At 42.0% G+C, this 20,869-nt stretch overlaps 1 protein-coding gene across 6 annotated transcripts; it reads right to left on the minus strand.

Moving 5' to 3' along the window:
- Positions 1-677: 677 nt before the first annotated feature.
- prep (prolyl endopeptidase) lies at positions 678-19,886 on the minus strand. Of its 6 annotated transcripts, none has more exons than XM_061755021.1 (16): positions 18,765-19,886; positions 13,238-13,287; positions 8,323-8,436; positions 7,787-7,861; positions 7,434-7,567; positions 7,204-7,334; positions 6,915-7,124; positions 5,782-5,903; positions 5,591-5,696; positions 4,512-4,703; positions 4,225-4,422; positions 3,490-3,593; positions 3,179-3,410; positions 2,109-2,240; positions 1,869-2,025; positions 678-1,371 (listed from the first exon to the last, which is right to left on the minus strand). In XM_061755021.1, exons 2-16 carry the CDS (start codon positions 13,253-13,255, stop codon positions 1,077-1,079), a joined length of 2,220 nt encoding a protein of 739 aa, XP_061611005.1. In that variant the 5' UTR covers positions 13,256-13,287; positions 18,765-19,886; the 3' UTR covers positions 678-1,076. The 6 variants fall into 6 exon arrangements, with proteins under 6 accessions (XP_061611005.1, XP_061611006.1, XP_061611008.1 ...); XM_061755022.1 differs by lacking the exon at positions 18,765-19,886 and adding an exon at positions 13,409-13,536; XM_061755024.1 differs by lacking the exon at positions 18,765-19,886 and adding an exon at positions 12,008-12,071 and having other exon boundaries at positions 13,238-13,493.
- Positions 19,887-20,869: the final 983 nt, after the last annotated feature.

Here is a 20,869-nt window from a genome sequence, read left to right on the forward strand (position 1 = left end):
GCATTGAGCTTTGTAATTCATTTTTCTGTTGCGTAAATATGTTTTATCCATCCATCCATCCATTTTCTGAGCCGCTTCTCCTCACTAGGGTCCAGGTGGACGGGCTATCATCGGGTAGGAGGCGGGGTAGACCCTGAAGTGGTTGCCAGCCAATCGCAGAGCACATACAAACAAACCACCATTCGTACTCACATTGACACCTCGGGGCAATTGGTGTTGTCAATTAACCTACCATGCATGATTTTGGGATGTGGGAGGAAACCGGAGTGCCCAGAGAAAACCCATGCAGGCACGGGGAGAACATGCAAACTCCACACAGGCGGGGCCGGGGATTGAACCCCGGTCCTCAGGACTGTGAGGCAGAGGCTCTAACCAGTCAACCAACGTGCCGCCGTAAATAAATATGCTTTAGTTTTAAGAAATTATGGTAATAAGTGTACCAAATAACTGAACATTTTGCTTCATTTGTTTTTCATTACTCCTATTCTGCAACAGCTTTGGGGGGAAAAAAAAAATCATCTGTTATTTATGCTCTGTACGGTGTCATTGCGTGTCCAGAAAAGTGTCAATTTAAAAAACATGCATTTTGTACAAATTGTTAACACTGGCTGATTTCTACCATTATAATACCACTTTTCACATGTAACATTTTGGGGAAGAACCATCCAGCAGATGTATCACTGCTTAAAAAAGATGTTTATTATTTGTTGCTCCCTTTGAAATTATAACAATCAGCCTATGTCAAGAGGTAGAAATCAGTGAATTTGTAAGTAATCACAAACACACGTACACACAACATCCTTTGTACGGTGCAGCCTCATGAGAAATGTGCAAGCTGAGATATCAATAATAAATTATACGTAGGCGGAGCATCCGCCACACGGTTGCCATTTGAGCCTCATGACAGCAGCTGATTGGCCGATGACAGTAACCTCGCCCCCTCTTATAGTGTTATGGCCTTCGCACATTAGCGTGTGGTGCTTTCGATAAGTGCAACTGGAGTTCTTCGAGGAGGGTGTGGGAGGGAGAAGACAGAGCACATACACATGCGCGCACACACGTGACGAGATGGCGAGTTATTTGACCCAGGAGATTTTGAGACAGCGAGCGATGAAGGCGTAGGTGTCCGCCACTTCCTGGATGACCTTACTGGTGGGCTTGCCGGCGCCGTGGCCCGACTTGGTGTCCACGAGGATGAACAGGGGGTTGGACTGCTTGCTGCTGTGGCCCACCGTGTGCTGCAGAGAGGCGATGTATTTGAGCGAGTGGAGGGGCACTACCCGGTCGTCGTGGTCGCCCGTCAGCAGGAGGACGGCGGGATACTGGACCCCGTTGCCCTCTGGGACTCTGATGTTGTGGAGGGGGGAGTATCTGGCGGGGTGGGGGACAAGACGCATATTCCAAGAGGTGTGGAAAAAGTGTGGGGAAACAGATGAATGTTAGTTGCCTTTTCCCTCTTTTAAGTACGTCAAATAAGTCGCTATAACCAGAATATTATATTATCCACTCGTGACGATAAGCAGAACGAAAAATGTATGGATGGATGAAGCAAAATGGAGTGCACTAGTTGGCTACAACCAGCAGAAGATTCACTCAAATTATTTGCGGTCTAAAGAAGTCAACACAATGTCAGCTATGGCAACTCTGTCTGTTAGTACTTATGTGCTCAATATGCCATCTGCATTTTTTGTATCTGAATTGAATGTATTAATGGAAATGGGAGTTTACTGACATACTCAAGTTAACCTTCACCAATAGTTTGTCCTTTTGGTGTAGTACTTTGTGAGGTATTAAAATTAAATCCAAACTAGTTGGAACCTTTGCAACGAAAGCTGTAAGCTATGAAAGCGACCATGTGTTTTACTTACTTCATAAGCCACTCAAACTGCTCTTTTTCTTCCGAGCAGCCGAAGTCGGTGGTCCAGGCGTGGCCGATAGTGAACTTGTGGAATTTTAGCATGTCCATGACGCCGACCTGAGCGACAGCGCACCCGAACAGCTCGGGCCGCTGGTTCACGCACGCCGCTGGATGGCAGGATAAATACATCAAGGGCAGCCGCAGATATAAGAAGGAAGTTGTTTTGTTAGCATCTCCGGGTGACGCGTACCTACGAGCAGGCCACCGTTTGAGCCTCCGTTGATGGTGAGCTTGGACGGAGAGGTGTACCCTTCCTTGATGAGGTACTCAGCTGCACACTGAAAGTCTGTGAAGCAGTTCTGCTTGTTGGCCAACATGCCGGCTAAAAGAGAGAGGAGTATCACGCATTAGTGGACTTGTGAAACGTACTTATTACGGTGATTCGTAACGAGATAATTCCATCCATTTTCTATACCGTTTTTCCTCATTAGGCTCACATTCACACTCACACCAAAAAACAATTTAGTCTTCAATTAAGCAAAGTCCATTTTATTGACATAATTTCTGGTGTGAATTGGTGCCATCTCAACCGAACGTGCATATTTTTGGAAAGGAAGAGGAAACTCGAATACCTGGAAAGAACCCATACGAGCATGGGGTAAACATGGAAAACCCGTCACGGGAAGGGCCTGAGCCAAGAACCCAGGACCTCTCAACTGTGAGGCAGACGTGCGAAACACTAGTCCACTAATATTCCCAAATCAATAATTAGCAGGTCAAAATAAAGTAGCGATCAAAAACACATTATGGAAGCTGGAGTTTTCCAGCAAGTGTCGAAAATATGCCTGCATCTCTGATTTATTCGCCAAGTAATATTTAGGCTTGATTTACACGACAGAACAAAATGACCAGTTCAAATTTAATGCCTATAGCAAACCCCCGTCTAATTAGTATAGTGTCTGTATCCTTGAGTTTGCATGTGATGTGTTTAGGTGTGAGCTGTGGACGACAGCAGCTCTTGCATGAGTGTGCACTAAGTGTTTGTGTGTTAGTGTTCTCCCGGGATTTATAAAAAAAACAACAACAACTGAGAAGCACATTGAAGACTGCGCCTCTCCCTTCCCACGTGAGAGCATTACAGTAAAAGTATACTGTGAAAACCATTGCTATAAACCACTGATTTCCCTGATTGATACAGTACGGTTCACAAAAAAAAAAAGCAATATAATGGGGCCGCACACTACTGTATGCTGAATTTGTGTTCACTGAACAAAATGTACTGTCACTTGAACCATGTCGTGCAAATTTAAATCTCATTACCTTTGTGCCAGGTCTCGCCATACTCCCCTCCTCCTCTAATGTTGGCGACAGCCAGGACTCCGTCCAGGTGCCGCACAAAGATTAGCCGGGAGACGCTGTAGCTCGGCGTGATGGAGATGTTGAAGCCACCGTAGCCGTACAGGAAGCCCGGGTGGGAGCCGTCCAGCTTGATGCCCTTCTTGTGAACGATGAACATGGGGATTTGAGTGCCGTCCTTGGAAGCGTAGAAGATCTGGACAAGAAATCGCGGACGATGGAGAAATGGGACAGATGGACAGAGACGGCACGTACACAAGATCTATTGATGTTACCTGGGTGGTCTGGTAGTCTGTCGGGTCAAAGCCTTTGACTGTGACCTCTCTGAAGATGTGGGGCTGCAGAGGCTCCTTGGTCAAGTCGCAGTGATAAATGATGGCTGGATGAAAAAAGAGAACATATTTGTAGCATAAATTCAGTAAGTGATGACTTTTTTTTTTTTTTTTTTTTTTTTTTTTAAATCGGAAACTGGATTAGGGGTACTCTTGAGTTCTCGTTAAGAATTTTGTCGATCATATGGAATTCGACTTGTCTAAAGTTTGTTTCATCATCGTTATTTTGAGTAGTCAAGATGCTTAAAAGCATAAATGATGGATTTCACTACTTGGCAACTACCAGTAGAAGGCAGAGTTTCATTCCTTCACAGAGTGTAAAACGGTAAATGTATATAGCGCTTTATTGTGCATATGTAATAACATGATAAGGCGATTAAACATTTATATGGTTGCACAGTCATAACGGCAATCTGAGGGTAATAAAGAATCAGTAGGCATGGGTTTATTTTTTCTTTGTTACAGTTTAGCTTTCTCTTATGCTGTTTGTCACTTTTTTGGGACTTATTTCTGAATTTAAGCCCAGGATATTACTACAATTTTCCGATCATCAAAACTTCTTTGGAAGCACATTTTTACCTTTCTTAAATGTGAAAATATGGGATTTGAACAAAGTTTTCAGGAAGCAATACCTCAAAAGTCACACATCCTTCAGAGTTCATTCCAGTTTAATTTTACCTGGAGAGAGGAAAGAGGTGAAATAGTAGAAGATTTCAGAGTCGCGTTTCCTTCCCGTGAATCCGACCACAGAACCGACATCCAGAGGAAAGGTCCTGAGCTCCTCCCCGGAACTGAGACGATACATTTTCAAGACATTCTTCACGTCGTGGAGGAAGCACACAAAGAGGTAGCTGGAGTATGTGCAGGTGGCGAATACTGTAAAAACGAGAGAGCAAAAGGCAACGTGAACGTGAAGTGAACGAAATAAGCGGAACCGGATGATTCGAGCTGCCGCCGCTGCTCACCGATTACGTCCTTCTCATGCTGAGGGATGAGCTCCGCCCAGTCGCTCTGAGCCGGCGAGGCAAAGTCGATGTTGATGAGGCGGTAACGTGGGGCGTCCAGGTTGGTTTTGAACGTGAACACCGTGCCCTCGTTGGTTACGTACTCGTACTCGGCGTCAAAGTTGTCGATGAGCTTCACCCACGGCAAAAGTCCTGGATTCGCAGAGAGGATAGAAGGCAGACTTGAACACATGACCACTATTATGAGAGAAAAACTTAAAAAAGCAAGCAGCAAAGCACACAGATAAGACAACAGAGATTGTGTTTAAATATCTGTTGTCTAAAGGGTTTTAACATGCAACAAAGATGCTTATCGTTAGCCTGTGTTCATGGCATTTCCCATTATGTGTTAGTGTTCATCTAGCAGCCTTTATGGCAAAGTTATCTGGTTGTTATAAAAGGTGCTATATAAATGAATTTATTGTTCTAAATACACATGTAATTCTCTCTGTTCTATATTTAGTTTGACAGTAAACTTCAAGTGAGAGTGGCAATAAACAGCGTGAAGCCTCTTTTTTTGAAGAATTGTTTACTCATTTTCTCTGCCAAACTGCCGCTCGTTTTGATGTGAGTTGAGCCACTGTCACCATACAGCGCTTCTGTAGCTCTCTGCTTGTTCTCAATAAGTTAAAGAAAAAACACCGTCCGAACAATGGCTCGTATCTCAAAAAACTCTAGGTGCCACTGTACTGTTTCTTATTTGATTGTTTTGTATTTATGGCCTGGAGACGTTTTTCATCCAAACATTTACTGTAGTAATTCAAGGTTAAGGTTATAAAGAGCGCGCAATCAACTGGTTTTCCCAGCAGCGAAAGACACACGGCACAAGAAGCACTCTTAGTTACAGCCGTAATTGATTGTTTCATATTAATGGGCCTAGCAGTGGTTTTCATACAAATATTTCCTCTAACCACATCACATCACCACTGCGATGGCGTAGCTTAGTTTTAGACTACAGCAACAATTTGGGTTAACAGGGCTTACAGGGAAAACCCACATAGATAATACATACAAAGATCATACAGTCATGTCAAACATGCCTGTAATGCCCTTAGGCGTCTTCTTGAGGTCACAATACCACAATCTGTTGACAGGATCGCAGCCTTCCCTGATGGACAGCAGCACATAGCGGCCATCATCTGAAACCTGCAGAACAATAATCACCTTTCCATGAGAATGAATAACTAAGGAAAAACACAAGTTCAGCCTCATTTGGAAGGCGAGAAATGACCTCGGCTCCACTCATCCACTTGGGATGATTGGGAAACTCGGCGCAGAGAACGTCCTCTGACTGCGGTGTTCCCAAAACGTGGAAGTACAGCTTCTGGTCCAAGTTAGTAGAGGTCTCAGTCCCTGGAAGAGAACATATTTAAGGGGTCATTAATGCTTTTAATTGGCGATAGAAGGAGACAACTAGCATACAGGATTAAATCAGTTGCCATGCGTGGTTTCGCTTTGCTGTGACTTGGGTTTCTGTCTAAAAGTCCCAAATCCTCCACAGTTTGACTGCACCCATTGGCTGGCTATGTATGTATCAGATGAAATGAAATAGATTTCCACAATGTATACTGTAGGGCTGAAATGAGTCCTTAATTTGAGCACCTTGATTTTAAAGGACACATGCACGGGCTACATTTACAAGGTACAAGGTAATTTTATGGTCAATTCTTCAATATGCGTAACACACACAGATGTGGCAGCACGCGCTTACGTCACCTCAGCAAGGAAAGAAGGACACAGAAGCGGGCAAATTTGATTGAAGGCATTGGAGTGGTGGGGGGAAAAAGAACAAAAATGCGAGAAAAAAAAAACAAGCGACAATGGGCGAAGTACCGTTATAAACAGCAGCAAGGAATAATTGTTCATAGATGTCATGTTTTGCTTTTTTTATTGTTGTTGCAGCTTTTACTTTTCTACCAATATAAGTTGCATTGAAAAAGTATTACATGTCAAAATGATATCAGGGGGGCTAAAATAGTTTTTTAATCCATTATTCCTTGATTTTGTGAAAACACACAAGGTGGTTATGGGAAGTAGGCCTATTAAAAGCTCTTTACATTACATTAGTGACTTGTTGTTTTGCTATTGTTGCTATGTATTAAAGGATCATGCATTCGAATTTTGCAGTTTTGGTGACGTCAAACATAATGCCAAAGTAATGTTAACGCATTACAAGTCACCGATATTATAATAACCAATTACTCTCAAAAGACAGTAACCAGCACAAAACATTTCTGGAAGTAACTTGCAACAGGTTTATTTCATTTAAGCCCACTATAGAAGGAAAAAGGATAGATTTATTTCAAAACTATCTAAAATATCAAACATCTTATTTTTCCTGATTAAGATATGTCGTGACCTCACCATCGCTTTTGCCCTTCTGTTCAGGGTAAGAGTTGTAGAAAAGGCCCTTCCCATCATGCGTCCACGACATGCAGCTGAACTTGACCCGCTGCAGATCGTCCTGCAGAAGCACGGCGCCTTCCACCCGCAGGAAGTGCATCTCCACCCAGTCCGAGCCGCTGGCACTAGTGCCGTAGGCCAAGTACTCTCCATCTTCCGAGAAGGCGTAGCCTTAAAAAGGAGGGAAAACGATGTTTGTGAATTTGTCTTTTAAGAATTCAATGTTAAGAAATTAGGTCTCGCTCTTTACCTCGTAAGGCAACTGTCCCATCATCAGAAAATGTGTTAGGATCCAAAAAGACAGTAGGTTCTGCATTGAGGCTCTCCTGCACATACATCACACTCTGGTTCTGCAGGCCAGTGTTGTAAAAGTGAAAGTACCTGCATATGAGGAAGGATGAACATCCAAACACGATAACCATTCACTGGGTTATTATTAACAAATGGGCAATAATTGCATTCTGTAACTGCCAGCCTTACCTATTTCCCCTTTTGAAGGGACAACTATACTTGGGATAGTCATACAGCTCAGTCATGCGCTCCTTGAACAGATCCCGCACCTCGCAGCGCTCCAAAAATGGCAACGTGAGCTGATTCTGAGCACTGACAAACGCCTGTGGAATCAATTTAGCAATTTGTTGTTTTTAAAAAACATCTTTTTGCTCTATTTGAAGATTCAACTAGACTGAATTGTAGTGAGTATGTTATTTGGAACAGTTAATGAATTATTGAGCGATGGTCAAACAATCGCAGGCCAGACTTTGGATAACAATGACAAATGTGTACCTGCCTCGGGAGACTAGTCACTAGGTTCCCGTGAAATACTTTATTACCTGTGTTTTTTCACTGTCGGGGTCCTCCAGCCAGCTGTATGGATCTGGTATTTTGTAGCCATGATAATCATCCACCTAGCATAAGTAAACACATGATAATCACCCACCTAGGATACGTAAACAGCCCGTGTCGGAATTGAACGTATACGCACAATTAGCAAGGAACCGTACGTAATTCATCCTGAAATGTGGGAGAGGCTGTCACGAGTACGCTCACGGAAGCTAGCTTCGCTAACCTCGCTAAGCTAACTAGCATGCTAACAAAAGAAACCGTTGCCTTCAATGAATGAAACCGCAAAATGCCAGCACCCCGGCTTATTAGCACGCTAAGGCTAACCGGGTTAACACGCTTTACTTACAATTGCGTCGTCACGGTAAGCGGTGGGGTACTGAAAAGCCATTCTGGACGCCAGTTTTCGGGAATCGCGTAATAAAAAAAGCTGCCCCAGAGCCTGAAGTGGATATTTTGAAATGGCTCTCTGGAAGACGTACAACATTAACTTGAGACGCTAACAAATTTGGCACAGGAGACCCACTAGAAGCTTCGCTGCCATACAGCCGCCAACGAGCACAGTCAAGAGGTGACGTTCGGTCCGCGAAAATGTAGAGCGCCCCCTGTCACCAGGAAAAAGATTGTCACCATGCAGTTCCTGGGGAACAAGAAGCAGAAGAAAAACCGGTTCATTCCTGGCTAATGGTACCCTTTTCGTCCCCATGAAGACCTTTGATATTTCACAAAATAAACAACTACTATTACTCAAATAAACAAAACTTTTTATGACATTTTTTTTAGATTGTGGTCTTCCTTCTAACATGAATACAAAATGATGTCTGTAAAAAAATTTTTTTCTTTCTTTTCAGGAGTAATTAACTTGTTTTTTTTGGGGGGGGGGCAGATGGCCCTTTCAATGATGTCCCTAGGACAAATATACATATTTTAAAGAGTAATATTTGAAATTTAAATGTAAACAAACAGAAATGCAAGAATTTTGGGGGTAAAAAGAAGAGAAGCAAATCAGTCCAGCCCAGTCCCTATCCCCCTCGAACAGCAGGGGTCTACTGTATTTGGTAAGGTTATTACCACTAAACATGTCTTTGAATTACATAAAACCAAATTATAAATAATCACTCAGTAGTTAAGTTGTTTTGTCAATATCTGCCTTTTGATGCTTTGAAATATTATTTGCTATTTACCTTCTAAGCCTTATTTTGTTGCATGTATTTATGTATTTTTTTATTTTTTTTCCCAAACAGTTTAGGCCATACGTGTGAAGAGTGTTGTTGTAAATGTTGACCTTTACACCTCTAGCTAAAGGCTATGTGGGTCCACCGGGAATCTCCATCATCAACTCTTATCTACGTGACAGTGAAGGAGAGACCTCCACCTCTACCTCGTCTTTCTTTTTCTGCTCGTCTCCACCTCCCCTCCCCTCCCTTCCGTCCCTTCCGTCCTCGCCTGACTTGATCAATCAATCTTGATTTGACTATAATTATCACTGGCGCCCATTCTTTGCACAAGGCCGATAGCGTGCAGATAAGGCAAAAAAAAAAAAAAATGAAGCGACACATAACTGGGAGGCCTTGAGGAAACAATTTGAGCTCGCCGAAGTAAAATAAAAGTGACTCATTCCTAGAAATGGGCTTTTAACTTGGCGTGTTGTTGTCGGCGACATCTAAGCGATGGTTTCAACATGCCACACTGCGGTTCATTGGCTTCTTCACAGCAGGTTTGAATGACGTGGCGCTGTCTCGGACATAAAAAGAGAGCGCATTGTTTGGATACCATGGCTGATCAGACAGTCAGATGTCCTGTGGCACATTCCGCATAGTTCTTACTTTCAGATTTATCTTCACGTCATATTTCAGAACAAAAGGTTAGTCGTCGGTATAGCCCCGAATTATGCAAAGCGAAAGTGGGTGACGAGGCTGAGCGCAGACCGGAGGTGAGCATATGAATGTTTCTGTCCTGTTTTTTTGGGTGAAGACATTCAAATTGGGGATGTAATGGAAATGTTTAAAGGTACGCGTTTCGGGTCATAGGACGGTCCCGGCCTCCGTCCAATTCTATTCTTCTTCCTCTACTTAAAAATCAGGAATACCCCACTATGCAAAGAGGATGTTTTCCTGTCCGCCTTTGCCAGATATGGGTCACGGAAACCATTGTCCTTTAACAAGCGGTAGACAAAAACTGACAGTTTGAATGAGTGTGTTTGCGTTGAAAAAAATTGACCTCTTATTCTCATTCAATGACTAAGTGGTGGGGTATTTACGCGTCTTTTGACATAAGGTGGAAGCGTATGAATTAAAGCTCCTCCTTCCTCGGTTTTTACCCCATTATCCGGCGTAACAATAATGGGACACCCCTCACTCGCTCCCGCCCCTCATCACAGGAGGAAGCACCTGTCTCAGTGGTAGCGGATGAAGAAGGACGGCCACCTGTTGTGTTTGTGGGCGAGGGGTCATCACAAGGTTACGACTAACCGACATGCTCACTCAATCCAAACTACTCTCGTGAGAATTCAGTGCAATTTTGTACAAAAAAAGCACTAATTCATATTAAAAAATATCGATTTTATTCATGAGTGTTTTGATAATATTACACCCTCGCTGTATTTTCAGTGCATCATCAAGTCCATTATCTTCGATCTGTGAGTTGTGACTGGACTCTTAGGGCTCTATTTTCATAGACAGCGAATCTGCCGTGGAGCGCAAATGTGTGATTTTGGTGCGAGCGCAAGGCTCACTCATGTTTGCCAATTCGGTAGACCGCTTTGCACCAAGAAGGGTGTTCCGGCGCAGCAGAAGATGGAGATGCACCTGGCAGAGTGACAATTTGGTGGCAGAAAATTCATCTAAACTAACGCCTGCTCAGACCATGTCTAAATCCTGGCGCAAGGTACACTTCTCGTCTAAAGCAATTTTGGTGAATTTGCAGACAGGCAGACAGATACTGAGTCACGCCGACATATTTAAGTCGCCAGTTCATTGTGGATACGCACTCATATTGTCTTTTTCCAAACCATGGCCAGCAGTGTCAGTGCTCCGCTCACGTACAGATCACTGCGATTACGCATCGTCCTCTTCCTCCTCCTCCGTCGAGAATGTCAGTTGACTGTAAACACTACCACAGTTGCGCAGCCCGCCCACCATTAGTTCCGCCGGGCTGCGCTTGTCTACAAAATTACCAACAGCTGTCTAATCTGACTCTGGCGCACAGTTACCCCGCCCACCGCACAGGATTTACGTCGTTCACAAAAATAGAGCCATGTTAGGATTTCATATCTCGCCCGACTTTCAGGAGGATTTCCTACTTAAGAGGCATTAGAGCCCATTTTCTATTAAGCAGTATATATTCTACATTTTATTTATTCAATTGAAGATATGTGGAGGGTTTACAGTACACATTTTTAAAAACAATATATAGCAACATTACTTAAAATGTATATCAAGTGAAACCGGAGTTTAAAACCAAATAAATTATAAGTAGAACATAAACAAAGATGCTTACAATACTGCAGAGCGATCTCGACAAAATCTACTGGAAAGCTAAATGCCGTAAAAAATTGCTGTCTCCACATAACGGGGGCTCATTAATTTGCAGTTTTTCTTCTATTTTTCGGTTAGGCCAGGGCTCCTGATGTGTTTTAAGATTTCCGTGGACCTAAAAGACTTCATTTCTTATTCAAAACAGCCACAGGCCTGAGGAAAGAGAAAAAAAATCGACGCCTCTCAAAAAGTAAAAACATTTTTATATATTTTTGGGGGGGGGTCAGTCTGTGGTCCTGATGTGTGTGTGGAAGGTTTTCTGTCGCTCCAGGACCTAAAAGTGTACTTTTATCAAGTTGAAAAATGCGACTTTATGCATCAGCCGAGGAGCAACCAAAATCGACAAAAATAGCCCCCTACCGAAGGTACATTTCATTCTATATTTTTGGGTTGAGCTGGGGCTCCCGATCTGTGTGAAGTTTCCCGGCACACCTGAACTTTTTTTTTTTTGAATCAGTACTCTCTATTAAATATGAAATGCATTGGCATACAGCAGCGTACTAAAACCAGTACTGTCTTGCTGGAACGTTATGGGTATTAATCTCTGCGCGTAATGCAAAGTCCACAAAAGAAAACAGAGATTTAAAAAGTATCACATTCTTGAGGGCATGCAACGATACATTGTTCAATTGGGTAATTGTGAAAGCAATTGGAAACAAGGGCCCATCAATGTACCTTCACTTATGACTTCATCTTTTCCACCTCTTGTTCCACATGCATTCAGATACAGGATGTTTTTCTCCATAGGCAAAGGGAGTACAATTGTCACTTAAACACAATAACACATATTACTCTCAATAATCAGGCTGTGTTTCTTAACTTAACTTTTTTTTTTCTAATTTGTATGAGCACCAAACTGTACCCCTTTAAAGGTACTCACATCTTGCATAAGCCAGAATTGGGGTGTATTATTTACTGAGAAATGGCACAAAAATGCAAACAAAATAGAGCTGTCACTATCAAATCTTTTTAGAATTAATTTTCCCATTGATTATTGGTCGAATAATCGAATAATAATTGCTCCGTCCCCCAATTTTTAACAACTAACATGCATCTAATTCTCATTTATGAGGGATGGACTTCGATACTTAAAACTGCATATGTTGGTGCAGAGTGAATATCGGATACATTTGGTGAACAGCATTTGAGTAAGCAAATTGCTTAAGGTTGAACGGTGAGCAATTGCGATTAGTATTAGTGTGCTAGCGATTACCATTTTGGGTCAAAAAAAGCTAACTTCCATTCAGCTTACTCATACGTATTATGTTATATGTGCATCACACATCTAACAGTGTCTTAAAATAAACCTTTTTGGCAAATTTAATCAGCAGCCCAACACTGCGTCCGTCTGCAATAAATGTCCGTGTGAAACATTGGTTTTCTTTTTGGTCCCGGCGGAGCTTCGAGGCAGAAATTTTGCTTAGCCGAGTTATTGTTTTTTGTTATTTTTCCCCAGCCCTATTTGTATCCTAAAATACCTTTCCATTTCAATGCAGTTGTCTATGATACATTCTAAGCTCAAATATTTACATCAGTTGAAAGGAACTGACGCGACCTCACCTAAAAACCTATTTGAAGTTGTCCTTATCCTAATAACAGTTGTCCGAGGGGGATGCCAAGGCGACGCAACAATGCTCAAGGATGCTTTTAAATGCAGAGATCACAGAGGACGGCTTCCTGCCTGTTTGCCTCATTCGGCTGTCATTAGCCACTCTGTCGTGTCCTGCCTGTGTATGACGTGGCCTACGGGTCAGTTTGACCCATCCCTATCGGACGTCAACAGGAAGCGGGACATTACGAATTGCACAATTGGGGGTTTTGATGTATGGTACATGTCCCGGGTATTTCATGGGAAAAGGTCAGTCGGTTTGTGTAGATGTGATGTCAACCAGGACGGCACAATACCTTGTTTTTCCACTGCATGGTGTCGTCTCGGCTCGACTCGCTACTCAATACTACACAAAAACACAATATAAGAGTATGTAACCGTGTCGCTCACATCATCTGGAGCAGGACAAAATCAAAATGTTTTGAAATACATGACAAAAACATGGTAATACTGTACATCATACTCACCAGAGCTGCTGCTTGTCAAATGTATTAATGCATGCAGATCATTAGGGATGTGTTTTGCTTGTCAAAGTTCGCTGGGGCAAGTTTGCTGTGACCAACAAATCACATGATGGAAGCATGCTGACGTGTGAGGCGAATTTGAAATCTGCTCGGTCTGATTGGCTGGCGACCAGTCCAGGGTGTACCCGCGACTCTCGCCCCAAGTCAGCTGAGAAAGGCTCCAGCACACCCAAGACCCTACTGAGGAAGGAAAGGAATACCCCCGAGATTCTTTCACACCAATGTGCATTTTATATTTAATACAGATTAAATATAGATTTAATACAGATGAAATATAGATTCTGCAGTAAAATTGTGGCATATAAATTAGCGGTTGTTGCTGATTTTAGTGTAATTTCCTTAGTTAGTCTGACTTTGTTCCTGCCCTGTCTGTGTCCTTACGCTGCTGTGTAGGGCAGCAAAGCCTTCTGGCTTCCGTTGCCACAGAAACAGCATAATGGCCAATTGTTAATTGGGCTTTGGAGCAAAGCTTCAAATAATGCCCAGTAACAAGTGGCATTGCAAAAAAAGAGAGAATCTCTAAACATGTTTTCCTACCTAAATAATATGTGCTCTGGCAATGATTTTATATTAAAATACCCCAGAAGATGTATACATTATTCACAGAAAAATATTGTAATACATTGTGTCCAAAAGGTCACTGTACACTTCATTTTTTCTATTTCCTCTCAGATCTGATTCGGACAGACGTGAGATTATCAGCATTTGACAGTTTAGGCCCATAAGCACAATCAGGCTACTTTTGTCCCGATTTTGAAGGACGTCAAATGCCTGACTATCTTATGTCATATAAGACTATCCTATAAGAACATCCTTTTGTCTGATGTGAAACTGTTAAGTGCCTGATTTTTCATCTTTATGTTTGGGGTCTATCAGATTTTGCAGTTGTTGTAAGCATATCTTTGCCTTGCCCAAGCCTCGCCGATTGACATCGGAGCAGCGTTGGAAAATTGTCCCCGGCAAGACGTTTTTCCGTCCTCGACTGCAGTTCAGTTCAGTTCTCAGGATAGACATTCCCCAGCTTTGCATGCACGCTTGCGCTGAGAGTTCCGTGTTTTCATCAATGGTGGTAGTAGCGGAACAGATCGTTGCACTATGCGTTGGAACAGTGCGATGGCCATAAAGCTTCTCAGACTGAACAAAAACCGCAAAGCCTAATGCTGATGGCCCCACCTTCAACTACGCTTTGCGAAAACCGGATTACAAGTTTGTGTAATGTTTCTAATGTGCAAACAGTGATGAAAACTCCTCGGTTGAGGTAACGCAACTGTAAAGACTCAGTTCAGTCACACATCAGATAAAAAAAATAAAAAAAAACATTACGAGAGCTACAAGAAGAACCTGCCAATTAGTCAGAGTGGAAGGGACGTTTGTCATTGTTTGTGCTGATAATGTTGAAAGGAAGTCAGAGAGCACTCGCGTTACTCAAAGGCGGCCTGCTGAAAGATGCGAGGATTAAGGGACAGTTTGTACAAAAAAAAACAACAACAAAAAAACCCACCATGTTACTTACAGGTGTGGGCCACATGCATCATTGATATTTACACTTGCATTAAAACGGTGGCCTGAGCATACAAGAAACGACGTCATGGTTGGACAAAAAAAAAGAGCTTCACAAGCGCCGTCTGAGTGATTTGTATCTTGTACTCTGGCACCGTGTTTTCCTACTTGTCAAACCAGCCAGGCTGCCCACGCAAAACTGTCATTGAGGGCATTTGTTTGCCCTCATTTGGGAATGTATTTCACTGTACAGTGAGAAATAAAAAGTAGCTGCTGTCACATTTGATAAAATCCGTGTCTGGTTTTCCTTTTTCATTGTACGAGTCACATTGACTTCCTCCGAAGCCCAAAACACAAATGGTGGTCCTGTTCGGGTTATGTCGTCGCCAAAGGAACGGAACACCGTCGTGTATTGATAAATCCGGATGAAACTGTTCACTGTCTTTCGTCATCCTCCGTGAACCAGGAAGTCCTCTGCTAACTAACAAACATACAGGTACAAGTACTGTGCCTTGTGTTTTCCATTTTAGTTGACACTTCAACATTAACAACAGTGGAGAGTCATAACAGGTTTCAGTGCAACTCAACAACAAGAGTGTTCATTGACCATTTCTAGCACAAGGAGTCATATTTGTAGCATAGGATTATGTGCAACTAGAAGTGTACACTCGAGGCAGAATATGGCAACGGATGGCCATAAAATGTTGTCATTAAAACATGGCCTAAGACAACAAGAAGAATGAGCCTAATTCAATGAAATAAATCTCAACGTGTGGCACATGGAGAGTGACTTACGATGACAGGACCAAACCATTTAGGATTTTGGAGTGGAGGTAAATTTTAAGTCCATCATCTGACCATATTTTACTTTGGAGGCTACCTCCTCATTCGTGGCGACTGACATGTCATGTTAGGAATTAAAAAGGGGACTTTACCACGTGCATTGCCGCCTTTTTGAACAGATTTGCTTCAGTAGCAACAAATCAAATGTAAATAAGAGTGGGGGGCCATCAGGGCCAACAAGTCCTTCTGAGCTGGCCTGGACCCTGTCAGAAGCACTGATCTACATTTGCAACTTTAATTCTAATATTTGTTCCATGAGTTTGTATTTTTTTATCTATCTATTCTCTTCATTCTCTTGGCTGCACAGATTCTGGAATGTGTACTGTATGTTAGATTTTGTATTTTTTTTAATGTCCAATCAGATTTCAGTCTCTATGTGCTGCTATGTCAGAAATGCAAAATGCATGGCCCGCCAATAAATTGACATTACCAAGTATTTCAACAGATGCCTACAACCCTGGTCAATATATTTTTATTTGACAAAAAAGAGCAAAACATTGCAGCAAAGGATATATTCAGGCTTATGTAATGCTAGACAAGAGGACAAAAGAAGACCCTATCATCCCTTTTCCTCTGTCTTTGAACCTCACTTTGTTTTGGGTTAAGAAAACAAAAAAAAAAGAAAGAAAAGGTTGACCGGGCAGCGAGCACAATGAGTGTAAAGCTTTGCGTGCAGACGGATATTACCCTTTTAAAAGCAAAACAAATATGTGTGCCGAGGTGCGCCCTGTAATTTCGCTGTTGACATGTGCACTTACAGTGGGGCTCCAGGACCCTGTTAATGACTAGGGCAGGTAAGACATGGAGACAGGTGGAGGGCAGTGCCGTCTGACGGCTCCCGAGAGTAGAGGGAGAGAGTGCGTCTGTGCTGCGGGATTGTGTAAAAGTGTCACAGACAGACACAGTGGCACCTGATGATGTCATCCATGTTGTCACCGGGGCGCCTTCAAAGTTCCCCCGTTTACAACACACGCCATTCCTGAGCACTAAAGCCTTGACTCATACTGTATTGTTCTCCTCTTGTCCTCTTGCTCAACAAATGACAGCGCCGCACGCCGCCGCTTCAAAACAAACATCTGCAGGAAGTAGCCACGTGGCAAGTTATTATCTACGGCAGACCTTGGCAAGTGACAGACTACGGGCCAGATCCAGTCCATCCATGGTTTCACTGGCCCTCGCCGTCTTTATGGAGTCAAAATCAAACATAACTGCCTTAATTTTGACAGTGGTGCTTTTTGTACGTGCACATTTGGACAATACAAGCGAGCAAGGGCGACAACTTGGGTCCTCAGTGTTGCCAATTTAGCAACTTTTCCAACCACTCTCGCGAATATCTTTTCAAAAACCTGAATAGTGACAGTGCCAAACAAGGGCTCCTCATGTTAGCGACATTAACATTACGTGCACAGTGGAGGTAAGAAGGGAATTTGCCCTGGTAATGATTTGTGAATCCCACCTAAGAACGGCTAATATGAGTTAATGGTTTGTGCTCATGATGTTAGCGCTTTCAAAATATATATAAAAAAAACCAAAACGATATAAAACCTATGAATGTGTTTTTTTGTGAATGTCCATTGAATACTGATATAATGTTCATATAAATACATGAAATTGATAGGGAACTATATATATATATATACAATATGGAATTAATATTTGTCCTATTAAATTTCAGCCTCTATGTGCTGCTATGTGCGGCCCTTCAGAATTAGTAGTGCTGGTCAATGTAACAAACTATATTAGCACTGTTTCTGTAACCAATCAAATTTTATGACCATGAAGTTGTAGTATAATGTGAAAAAAGTAGTACATTTACAAGAACAAATATGTAATATTACGAGAAAAAGGTCATCATTTTATTAGCATTAATTCGCAATAAAATGAGGGAAAAAAAGTACATTTATGAGATTAAATTTGTAGTATAATATAAAATAATATAAAAGTAGTAGTCTTGTCAGAATAAAGTTAGTGGTTATTGCCGATAGTCCATCATAATACTTGCAATACTCGTGTTTTTGCATCATCATTACACTGGAAAATTAAATTTTTCTCAGTTGTTTGAAACACATGAAAGTACATTCTTAGTGATGCATGTAAATGTTTGATGTTATTACTTCATTGCTGACGAGAAAGACAAAATGGAAACCATTTCAATTCACTCTGGTTTGAATATCTAGTTTTTTTGTTTTGTTTTCTGACTATGATGATGGCATATTGATTACATTAAATAAAATAAAACAAATACACACTAAACATTTGGTTCTACTTCATCAATGTATTCAATTAAAATATATTCCATAAACATTAACATAAAACAATAAAAACAGTACTGACAGTAGTTACACTACAGTACAGTATTACTACTCATACAAAATCCTCCTCATTTCTCATGAGAACAGACCCACAGACGGCTAGTCGTCAATGCGACAAAGTTCTTTTGATCCAAACATGAAATTAGCCACAGATAAAGTCAGATTTCAGACTGTATAATCAAATATCTGACAATGTTGCTTTTTAAAAAAAAAATGTCTTAAGGCAAAAAAAAAAAAACGGGGCAAAGAAGCAGAAGAATAATGAAGTCATTCACAACCATTAAGGAATATGGACATGGCTTTTAGTTATGTTGAAACACAAAAGGGCCTTCTAAGACACTGGGAAGCATCGAACTGTCCAGAATGTCTTGGAAAGATATGGGGAGCTAATCAGTCTAATTTAACTCGTCAATGATGAATGGCAGGAAAACCAGCAAAAGCAGACGAATATTACCAGATGACATTTAAAGCGTGAAGTACTCAGGTCGGCATTGGACATTGTCTCATCTTGGCAGGTGTGTCACTTTTGCGCTATGACTGTTTTTCCCTCTCTGTGGGTGGTGTGGATACGATTTAAAGCTGTGTGCGCGTGCATGCGTGGAGTGCGGCGACATTCCTCTTAGCCTCGAAACTATGATAATAACCTGTCAACAGGAGATCATCCGCCGGCGGAGGAAAGACACTTGGTGGACGTTGAGGTGGAGGGTGGCATTGGCTTCAGCGTACCTCACGAGAGCCCAGTTCAAATCAGGGGACATGGAAAGGAAAACAAAAAAACTTTTGCAAACCTTAGTGAGATCTCACCAAAGTTTGTTATTATCTCACAAAGTTCTGTGAGATCTCGTAAAATTTTCATTCACGGTAATGTACTTAAAGGCCGACTTTCAGGTAAGCAGGGCATTCACGCCAGCCAATCTAGACAGTCATTCACACTCATATTCAAATTTTCGGTGAACCTAACATGCAGGTTTCTGGAACGTGGATGGTCGGAGCCAAGATTTGAACCAGAGAGGCAGACGTGCTCACCACTAAATCCCTGTGATGCTCAAATGGGAAATGAAAATGTATAAACAAGCTTGTCACAATACTTTTGAGTGCTGTTTTGGAGTACTCTTTGTTCTCTCTGTTCAGGGGCACAACAAGGCCAGGCAAAGGTGTCATCAGCACTTCAAGAAATCATGCAATTTTGTTGATTTATAAAGCTTCGTCTGCTCTTTAATATACAGTAGTTGTGTACTGGTTTAGATGTTTGTGCAGGACACTGCATACATCACAAAAAAAACACAAAAAAAAACCAAGACTTTTTTTCACCTTGGTAGTCAACTAAATTGTTTTCATCCAAAAAAATTCCATAGATTGTAATGACATTCGTGAGAACTCTCTGTATGTCTTTGTCACGTCTCTATCAAACCACTTATCACCACACATCAGATATCACGTCGTCCGAGCCATCTCCCAAAGCAAGCATGCAAGTACTATAAACACACAATTCCGCATGTGTACGGCTCACACGGCGCATGTGAGTATTAAAAGGTAGGCAGACGAGAACGGGATAGGGAAGCCTCACAGAGGAAGAGGAAGGAGATAAACAGAAGGTGATGAATGAGATGACCCAAGGCAAGGAGAAAGAGCCAAACAGTGAGACGCAAAAACTAAATTACACGGTGGCTCATGTCAGCAGTTGTAATTAGTAGCTTAGTCAGGTGTGGCGAGCAGGACAGGATGTGTCAGAAAAGAAACCGAAGGAAAAAAACAACAAGACAATAGCACATGCAACACACAATGTGAATGGACTTCGACGCACGGAGGGTAGGGGGGTCGGGGGGGGGAGGGGGGGACGACATACGAGGAGAAGGCATGACGGCACTGAATGGAAACACAAGGCAGGTGGTTCGCGGCGTGTCGCGTGTCATGCACGAGAATGATGTGTGCGGAAATCCAGACGCTTCTTGAATGGGCTGGAGCGGCGCCAAGGTAAATGTTGCTTTTGGAAGGCAGGACAAGAAGACAGGAGACGAGAGTGAAAGCTGGACTACTCGTCAACACGCGCAGCACAACACACATATTGTTGCAGTGCAACATTCATCTGTTAATGTATTCACTTGCTAGATTAGCAACTATTAGCGTCTCCCATTGTTGGGTCCACCCATAGACACACATTAGCATGCCATGACAAAATCCTCCCAAAAGTACTCCTGACTTTAGTAGGAAACTGACTGGAGTTATTTACAATGCCAAAAAAAAAAAAAAAAAAAAAAAAATTCAGTTATGTTTACGTAAGTGACGTCGTCTCCATGTCATAGCTTCGGTAGCCAAACATATTTTAAGTCGATGTCACGTAGAATTAGGCTTAGAGGGTCTGAGAGAGAAAATGGTTCTCTCTGAGACTTTGGAGAAATGAGATTCAGTACACAAAGCGAGCACAAATAAATTCTCAATCTCAAAAACAATGTCCATGGCAGACCAAAAGTCAACACTCTTCATTTCGCCGCTGCACAGTTCAGCATTCTGTTGTTCGTGAGATTCACGTGATGTATGTATTCAGTGTACTGTTATGCCAGCGAGTGTCTGAGTGAAAACATTTAAGCTATGTAATGGAATCATCACAAGCCAAGGAGGCCTTAATTCTGATCAGACATTTAAGGTTACACAATTCAAATCTTAGAAGCAGAAAATGTCACATTCCAATTTAGTGGAAAAATGTCAATTTTTGTTTTGTTTTGTTTATGTTTATTGTTTTATTCAATTG

Source organism: Phyllopteryx taeniolatus, chromosome 18 (assembly GCF_024500385.1).
Source record: "Phyllopteryx taeniolatus isolate TA_2022b chromosome 18, UOR_Ptae_1.2, whole genome shotgun sequence".
Lineage (NCBI taxonomy): Eukaryota > Metazoa > Chordata > Actinopteri > Syngnathiformes > Syngnathidae > Phyllopteryx > Phyllopteryx taeniolatus.

Excerpts from the sequence above, each read along its gene's own strand:
- prep (XM_061755020.1), bottom strand. The coding sequence starts at position 8,283 with ATGTTGTACGTCTTCCAGAGAGCCATTTCAAAATATCCACTTCAGGCT. Across the intron at positions 3,411-3,489 it reads CAGACTACCAGACCACCCAG|ATCTTCTACGCTTCCAAGGA; the intron begins GTAACATCAATA and ends TTTCTTGTCCAG. Across the intron at positions 2,241-3,178 it reads TGGCGAGACCTGGCACAAAG|CCGGCATGTTGGCCAACAAG; the intron begins GTAATGAGATTT and ends TCTCTCTTTTAG.